At 32.9% G+C, this 10,028-nt stretch overlaps 1 protein-coding gene across 1 annotated transcript; it reads right to left on the reverse strand.

Annotated features, from left to right (window-relative positions):
- Positions 1–341: 341 nt before the first annotated feature.
- On the reverse strand, positions 342–8,192 carry LOC143555761 (sterol 3-beta-glucosyltransferase UGT80B1-like). The gene is made up of 14 exons (XM_077045290.1): positions 7,970–8,192; positions 7,123–7,283; positions 6,795–7,037; positions 5,670–5,781; positions 4,690–4,860; positions 4,386–4,449; positions 4,194–4,251; positions 3,929–4,103; positions 3,407–3,537; positions 2,353–2,455; positions 2,195–2,271; positions 2,056–2,103; positions 1,827–1,976; positions 342–833 (listed from the first exon to the last, which is right to left on the reverse strand). The coding sequence occupies exons 1-14, from the start codon at positions 8,091–8,093 to the stop codon at positions 630–632; spliced, it is 1,821 nt and encodes a 606-aa protein (XP_076901405.1). The 5' UTR covers positions 8,094–8,192; the 3' UTR covers positions 342–629.
- Between the last annotated feature and the right edge of the window lie 1,836 nt (positions 8,193–10,028).

The following is a 10,028-nucleotide window of genomic DNA, read 5'->3' on the forward strand; positions in this document are numbered from 1 at the left end:
GGGATATGTATTAAATTGCCTCTTGTTGTAATTAAGTGACATTTGGCGCAATTTGTTTGGATGCAGAAATGGATAAAAAAGAACATGGGATGATTGTGGTATGGTAATTAATTGAAACACTGAAAGATCAATATGTACATCCATGAATGCACCATGTACATTCAACATAACTTAATATGAAATTGTTCCTTACGAGCCTTTTTTATTTTTCCATTCTTCTTTAAAATAAAAGAACAATAAAAATAACCTTCCATATTTTCTCAAAAATTTAAACTAGTTTTGATTTTTTACTTCAATTTTTAATTTTAGGCCTCTACAATGATTTCAAGTTACAATCAACAAAGCACAAGTTACATCTCACATAACATTGCATATCACTCTAAAAGAAAAATAACTACAAAACCAACCATGAAACAATCATAAATCCTACAATAGAATGCATCACTTCTACAAACAATGTACAACCCACAAATCACTGACACTACTTACACTAAACATACCAAAACAAACCTTTCAAAACCATCACCATATGAAGATAAACCCTTATTTCTTGGTGCTCAAAACCATGAACAAAATGAATGAAGTTGTAAAAATGGTGGCGAAGAAGAAAACGGTATATAATACACACACTATGAACCACAACCACAATATAACGCAATCTGAGTAAATAGCCATTGTAACGGGTTTGGATAATCTTCATCTTCTTGCTGTGAGGGCGGTGTTGGTGACAATGGCATATCTGGCGGCAAGTGGCGGTGAAAGGCGTCCACCGCGTTTGCAACACCGTCTTCATTTTCCATTAGCTTCGCTAAATCCATTGCTCGAGCTTTCACCTATGAAAATATAAGCACTTTAAATAAGCTATTTTTACGCACAGAATTAAGCCTGTCTACAAGTGTTAAATATATAAATTAAATGCTCTCAACTAATAAAACATAAAGTTGGTGTCATATATTACCTAGGGGGTGTACCGATAGAGCGTCTCGAGCTCGCCTAAAAGCTAGAGCTCGGCTCGTTTCAAGCTTTATATCCTAAGCTTGAGCTTGGCTTGTAAGAAAGTTTTCAAGCTCAAGCTCAAGCTCAAGCTCAAGCTCAGGCTAGACTCATTTATTGTTTATCAATTATTTTATTTGCATACATATATAATTACTTTTACATATATTACGATTATAATTATACATAATATAATATATAATATATATTATTCAGTTTTCATACGCATATATATAATAACATTTATTATGTAATATATAATTATTATATTAAATAAAGCTGTTACATTTATACAAATAATAATAGGTTCGCAATCCTAGGCTAGCTCGCAATATGAAGCTCTGGCTCATTTACTAAACAAGCTTCATTTTAGGCTTGAGCTCGTTTAACCTTGGCTCAATTCAAGCTTCTAGTAGTTCACTAGCAGCTTGACTCGTCTACAGTCTTATATATATCCTTCTAAATTTTTTAATATTTCACATTTAAATCTCCAAAATTCATAATATCCTATTTATTCTTTCAAAAATCAACAAACCTCGCATATTTAAACATTCAACAAACAAACAAACAAAATTGTTTACCTACAATGGCTTGTTTCGCTAATAAATGACAAGAAACTTATGCTCATTAAAGATGATTCAAAGCGATGGCAATATTACCTATTCGTTTATTTAGTAAAACACGCTACCATAAGTAAATGACTTTATTTTAGTTACTATGAAAAGAATAAATATAAGAAGTTTAGCGTTTTGAAAGGGTAAACACAAAAGAAATAACTATTGAAAGGGTACAAATAAAAAACTAATCCTACAAAGGATTATAATTTTACTAACCTCTGGTTGTAGCATGAAATTTATTGCGTTTGAAAGTGCTTCAACAGTGAGCTGGGAAATTGGTATCGGATTCGGGCCTAACCCTCTATGATATATTCTATCACCCCAAAAATATTGATCTCCAAAAAATGGAACAATAGTTGTAGGACACTGCAACGCATATATAAAATCAATATAACTTAATAAACTCACAAGCAGTTCAAAAGAAATATATATCCTATAATATTACCCCAGCTCTCAATCCTGTAGCAGTAGTTCCGGCACCTCCATGATGAACCTGCAAAATCATAAACATTTGCAAAAAATAAAAATTAAATCTTTTTGTAAGATGCATACTCATATTAGGAAAACCGTAATACATAACTCACCACAGCTGCACATTGAGGGAATAGCCAATCATGAGGGCAGTCCACTAAAAGAAAAACATCATCCGGAATATCTGGAACTGTAAATTTCCAATTTTACCCACGGGTCAGCAAATTTAATAAATAAAAGTAAACTATAATACAAAGTTAAAGAAACTTACAAGTCCCGAGATCTCCCCATCCTCGGTCAATGATCCCCCTTTGACCAGTTTTCCTCAAGGCTTCCAAAATTATATTTGTGGTTTTTGCCGAATCTTCAAGAGGCTTAAAAAGAAACAAATAATATTTTTTACCATAACACAGTAAAAGAATCGTTAAATCTGTAAACAAACCGAGGAACTCGAACGGAGCATGCTCGTGTTCGTTCGTTTAACTTTAACTGAACAAACGATCGAACACGAACAATTAAATGAGCGAGGTTTTCTTGTTCGTGTTCAATCGTTAAGAAAATGAACACGTTCGTGTTCGCTCATCAACAGTATAAACAAGCGGTTCACAAACGAATATAACTGAATATAGACGAACGGACATAACCGAGATAAAAACCAATTAAAAGTAAACAATGTTTTGAGCCTAAAAATTTATTAAAACTAGAGTGAGTTGTAATGGGACTATAAAATTTAATTTAATATATTCATGAGCATAAACGAACGAACATAAATGAATATAAACGAATGTTCACAAACAAAATGAACGAACGACACAGTGTTCATGCTCGTTTGTTTAACTCAATGAAAAAAATTTTTATTCATGTTCATTCAATTAATAAATAACAAACTTCTTGACGAACGGTTCATGAACTATACAATGAAAACCTTTACGAGCCTAATCAAGAATGTTTTGTTTGTGATAGAAGCTAGACTTTTATAAAGATGCAAAACAAACTCATCACTAAAGTCAAAGATTAACCAATTTGACCACAAAAGTCAAGTTATACTTAGAATAAGAATCTCATAAGTCGTATTACAAAACTAGGGTTTGGATCAAATACAAATGAAATTAACGTGCTAAACGTGAGAATCAAGTAGAGTAATTATATATACAAGTAGAGTAATTATGTAATTACATCATAGAGTAATTACGTAATTACTCTATGGTGTAATTACATAATTACTCTACTTGTATATATAATTACTCTACTTGATTCACATGTTTAGCACGTTAATTTCATTTGTACGTAACCCTCCCCTACAAAACTAAACTAAATCTACATACCATGCTTCCAAACCCAATATATATGGGACTTGATCCTTTTCCAATCCATTGGATAAATTCTTCACGCGGCTGATATTTGGAACCGAGATTCAAGAAACAATAACCAACAACATCCACCAACGGGCCCCAGTCTGCACAGTAACCACATGTAAGCAAACGGGACCCACAATCACATTTCCAAAGATCAATAAAATATGGATACTTGGCCTTTAAACATTCAAAACAAATTATATTTCCCTTTAGTTAGCATGAGAAGCCATGTACATAAAACCTGGTGTAAAATAATATCTAAATCATTTTATTTTTTAAAAAATATCGCATCATTGTCAAATAAAGTTCTCTTAAATCATATTTAAAATATTAACTATTTAAAGATATCAAGAAATAAAAAACAAAAACAAAAACAAAGGTGGTTGTGTTTCCATCCGACCCGGCCCGTTTGACCCATAATAAAGATTATCTATTTTTTACCACAACTAAACGCGCCCTACCCAACTATTTTGCATGATAAACTATTCTTACCACGTGGTTTAGAAACAACATGTGGGCTCCACATGTAGCCAATTGGGAAATGAGATATTGAACCACGATACATGCTAAAATAAGCGATTGGAGCCAGTTTTAACTTTTTTCTGAAGTCGTTTATATATCCTCTTATGCCCCACCATATCAAAAGGTCAACAACTATATACGAAAGCTGGATAAAAAAAATAAATCATAAATTAGTTATTAAAAATAATGATTAAGAATCTTAAATATTGAAAAAAAATCATTTATGAAATTGTACCCAATAACCGGCACTTTGAGGCACACGCGCCAACGGAGAAGGGAACTCCGACGTCGGCCTGCCTATACAAAAGAGACGTAAGAACTAATATTATATTGCTATAATATTATTTTAAAGAGTAATACAATCTTGAAAGCCTATTATTCAAGTGATTTATTTGGTTAAAATGGAGATTAAAAAGTCAAAACTCACGTCCAAGGCATTGTGAAGAACATGTGAAGTGGTACACCAAGAGCTTCAGCCACGTGTGCATGCCCTGTCAGAAAAAATAATTATAAAGAATAAAACCTTAACACGTTATAATGGCTAAAAAATTTTCACTATGTTGGGCTGATCCACAACAGGTTTAATGTATTTTTATAGAATTAAAATACTTAACATGATTATAAAATTTAGGCTTGACCCGTTTGACTCCTTTACTTGTTGAGAAATCTTTTTAAGTTGACCCTAAATAGCCATAAAAAAGTAATCAGTAAACAAGGCAACATGAACTAACCATAAGCAGGAGGATTTGCAATGATGGCTTGAGCCCGAAACGGTTTCCCATTCTTCAAGTCCGGTTCGGTGCATGCAGGAAGAAGTGATTCAATAATTGCCTTTAACTGCTTCCTTTGTGTAGATATCTCACCGGGTGCAGATGGAATTAGTCCTTTATTCCTCGCCATATCTAAAGTTGTAAAAATAATTTATGTTTGATCTCTAACGTGTCAAACGAGTAACATAACAAATATTAAATAATAATGAAAAGCTGCCCATTTTGTCACTTTTAACCTCCCAAATCATTTTAGCAAAAGACCTCTTCTGTGATCATAGTTGGCACGCTACTTGTTAGGCATGTAAACGAACCGAACGAACACGAACGAGGCATGTTCATGTTTGTTTGTATAACTTTAACCGAACAAACGATTGAACACGAGCACTAAAAGGAGAAGAATTGTTGTGTCCGTGTTCATTCGTTGATAAAATGAACGCATTTTGTGTTCGTTCTTTAGCAATATAAACGAATGTTTTTTCACTAACATATTTGAATGAACATAAACGAACATCACGGTGCGCAACCAATTGTTAGGCCTAAAAAATTAATAGATCTAGAATAAATTGTGATGAGTGATAGTTTAATTTCTTAAAACTAGACAAAATTGTAACGGACCCAAATATCTTTTCCGAAAATATAAACGAAAGTAAATGAACAAACATAAACGATATTAAATAAACAAACACAAACGAATGTCCATGAACATAAATGAAGGGACGAGACACGTGTTAATGTTTGTTCATTTAACTAAATGAACAAACAGTCTTGTTAGTGATCGTTCGTTTATTAACATAAATGGACTCCCTGACGAAACAATTCACGAACAGCTCATTGAACATTAGGTTTGTTTACTGGCCTACTACTTTTAAAAAAAAAAATTTCTGAACAAAAATGTTTCGCGTCAGGCCCGACCCGCTAATTTATGTAAAAAGACCTCTTACATCCAGCCAAGATACGGGGATCACCGCCCAAGGGATAGAAATCTACACCAGCCGATTCTACAAAAGACCGAAAATTTGCATGCGTTGCCAACCGAACATGATGCCCAAATTCCTGCAAATAGATATAATACATTTTGTAAAAAGTAAGATAACAAAAAAAATGTTTTAGTATGTATGTCTAAGTGAAGATTTTTTATCGGAAAATAGCAAGAAAATGAGAAATAATATTTTATAACTAATTTTCAGTTCAAGTCTAGACGGACAAGGTTCATTTTGGGTTGACCCGCAATCACTTTTTTTTTATTGTATATTTTTTATAATTGTATAACTAAGTAATGAATTAATTATGATTACAAAAGACTAATATTATTACAGTAATAATATAAATATCTCAATAAACCAATTTAGAAAGTGTATGCATAAAAAATAGGCTTTAGGGTCATATCCAACACGTTTGACGGGTTCCCTCTCTTTAGCTAATAAATTTATTCCATCCATTTGAATTTAAAACACAACCCAAACTGGCCCCTAATTAGTAAATCAAGGACTGCAAACGAACCGAACGAACACGAACAAGGCGTTGTTTATGTTCGTTAAGGAAATAATGTGAAACGGTTCACGGGCACTTACCGAATGAGATTTATGCTCGTGTTCGTTCATTAAGGAAATGAATGGATTCACGAACGGTTCATGAACACAATTGGCGGAGCCTAGAGATTGAGATCGATGTATTCATCATTGTAACTAATGCGAAAGGAAATGAGAACAATGCAAAAACAATGTGAGAATATGGTTTCCTATTTTATGTTAGGGGTAATAAATTAAAAAAATATAAAATGCTTAGATAAAATGAATATATGTGCAAAAAAACTTTCATCAACAGCATATACAAACGAACGTTCATGAACACATCACCGAACATTCATGGACACAATTGAACGAACATGGGCTCTGTTCATGTTCGCTTGTTTAACTAATCGAACAAAATTTCTTGTTCATGTGTGTTCATTTATTAAACGAACGAACATAAACAAATTCCCGCCGAACAATTCAGGAACTGTTCGCTGAACGTTTGGTTCGTTTACAACCCTAAGTAAATGTGTCAAAATTGCCCCCCTAATTTACCTGAAGTCTCTTTGACATAGCAAGAAAAGGCTGAACATCGCCTCTTGTTCCAACCACAAGCACTGCAATATTTAATTTTGGAACCGACTTATTAGAATCGGTAATGATATAATCCATATCCGGATGAAACCCTTCAATCTGTTGATATTCAAATAACTCAGAAGCTACGGGTGCACTTTTAGATAAATCCACTTCCACTGTACCATCACTTTGAATCTTTACAAGTTCCACAATAAGTTTTTGCTGAAAGATTTCAGATTAATAATATTAACAATAGTAATATATTTATATTTGCTAAAATACAGATTTTTATTCAAATTAAACTCACTTTTTCACGTTCTGACAATCGATCTAATTTAAGTTCATGTTTCGGAATCCATGATTGTGTCCACCACTTTTCAGTCATGGATTTAGAATGTGTGACCGGCTTATCGTCTTGAAATAATTTTCTGCGCACGGTTGCGGGTGCGGTAACACTGTGATTCAAGGCTTTAATAAAGAAACAAAAGTTAAAATGCAGCACCAAAAATCAAATAAATTTATATATGATGATAACAGATACAAATAAATACAACTTGCTTTCTACTTTTGAAGTGAAATAGTACCTACTTACATGCAACGAGTAAAGATATGATAACTGAATATCAAGTGACACTAATATGTATCCAATCATAAAAGAAAGATACTTTAGGAGCATTTAATAATTATTGACGTTAAAGATTAAAATATGGAATTGGACTTGGTTTTGGGACAACAGACAAGCTTAAACTTGATCTATTTTTGGAACTATTCAAACTTTAAGATGAATATGCACATTATTTTATGGACTAACTATGCACTAATTAAAATTAAAAATCCCACCTGAAATATAAGAACACATGAACAAATTCTTAGAATTGTATCCAATTTCATTTCTTGTCGATATCTCACAAAAAAATATATAAGAAAACAACAAATTAAGGACCCCTTTGGCCATTACCAAGTTAACTTTATATGAGAAATCATATAAATAATCAAACTAAATTTATATTGTCAGCCATTGAACTTGCCTTTTAGTGAAAAACAACCATTGTTCTTACAAGATTTAAAGATAAAAAATAACCCATAATGTAAATTGGCGCGCGTTAGTCCAAAATCAATTGCTTTGTTTGCAAGTAAAGATTATGGTAGCTAACCCTTTCGCGCATGCGGTGGAGCGCTATAACTCAAATCTTTAGCTTTAAAGATCTCTTTAGGTGATGAAGCATCTTGATTAGAAGTACTAGCGCCATAAGTTTCTTCTTTTGCATCACTATCCATATCAGTTAACTTAATTCAAGAACATAACTTCAATTCTTGAACCAAATCCAAAACCCACCAAAACCCTTGAAGCAAATCAAAAACCAAGCAAAACCCTTGAAGCAAATCGAAAACCCACTTGACCTAACTCGATAAAAAATGATACTTTTAAAAAAAATACCCAATTTATTGAATTTTACAAAAGTCAACAAAAACCCACCAAAACCCTTTTAATAAATCTGAAATTGAACCAAGAAGTAGGTAAGAACACAACAATTTTAATTCAAGAATACCCAATTCATGTGTTTTCAAGAATTTTGATTCACGTGTATCAAAATTGTAATTATCGAACAGATTCGCACATGAAAAGCAGAAGACTTGAGTATGAATTTGACCACCCTCCGTCAATTTAGGTAAAGATTAATATTATTATTATGTTTATTTGATTTATATCAAAACCAAACAAGAATAAAATAAAATAAAAAAGATGACTAGAAGACTCTTTTAATTGAAACTTTGTTGATGGGATTCGAGAATAATATAAGCATAAAGAATATATTATTATAAATCATGTAAAAGCTTTGGTTCATGGTTGGGTTATGGGAATTGGTATCATTCTGTTTCCTGTGAAAGCATGTGACTGAAACTTTGGTTGTTTCGTGTGTTTTATTAAATTTGATGGGTTGATGTTAATGATCCTCTGTTGGGATGAACTGTATTTCTTGTTTTTTGGCCTTTTATTTTCTTTAATCTTACACGTTTTTGGTGGTCCATGTAATTGTGTCTATTGAATGTTATTGCTTGTTGGAAGTTTCATGATTCATCATAGGATACGGAGATGATTATAAGTGGTTCGGTTTGGATGTTTGAACTGTTTTATAAATTATATCTGTGTTTATTAAAAGACTGTAACATGTATCCAGTAAATCTTATAAATAGCATAGCTATTGACAGGGTTTAGAAAGCGTGGATGTGAATGTAAGCAACCTTGCCCTCTAACGCTAGGGATAGAACACCGACACCAAAAGAATGTTGGAAGTAATTTCGGACTCCAAGTCACAAATCGATGAACTTGAGGGACCAATATTGACAAGTCCGTCATAGTTGGTTGTGTTTCCTAATTACAATATATTTTCTAATGGCATTGTAATTATAATTGATAATGTCTTGGATAGCAAATTAGGTTAGTCTATATAAGCAAAGATACGTAAGACAATATAGCACGTGTGAGATGCAACTAAGTTAGGTTCATCTGGAAACACACACGAGATGTAACCAAGTTAGGGTTCATCAAGAGTCAAACCGAGTTAGGGTTTGAAAGTTTGTAATCAGTTTTTGAGTTATATTTTCTGATTAATATAAACGAGAGTTATTTGTTTAGTTTGTGTTTGATTATCGATCCAAAACTTGAATTGGTATCAGAGCTCGGTTTACAAAACTCGAGTTCGTTGGTTTTTATTTTCTGTTTGAAGTCTAATTCAACAGGAGCACAGGAGGTCTTTTTAGTTTGTTGTTTAAAGACCTGGAGCAAGTTAATAATTATAATAATATTTATAATACACTAGTGTTAGGAACAAAGCGGCGCGCGGAAGCGAAACAACACACACATGCACAACGATAAACACGCATAAACGAAAATATAAACGACACAAGAATTTAACGTGGTTCGGTCCCCGCAAGGGGACCTACGTCCACGGGCTGCAACTAGGTTTTCTTATTAGCTCAGAACCAAGATTACAATTACATGATGGGATATATATAATAAACAAGATTAGGGTTAAACATAATTAGGAGCCAAAACCGGGCCACCTAATAAAACCGGCCCAAAGGCCTTCATAACCCAACAATCTCCCACTTGAAGGCCTTGCGATAAATTCCAGCCTGCCATCCAAGTAAATATAACAATCTCATTCATCCAGTAACTCTAGTAATCTTCAGTAATAGAAATCTACCAAG

This window comes from Bidens hawaiensis, unplaced genomic scaffold (genome assembly GCF_021521415.1).
Source record: "Bidens hawaiensis isolate Kalapana, Puna unplaced genomic scaffold, B.hawaiensis_p1.1 tig00000055_1, whole genome shotgun sequence".
Lineage (NCBI taxonomy): Eukaryota > Viridiplantae > Streptophyta > Magnoliopsida > Asterales > Asteraceae > Bidens > Bidens hawaiensis.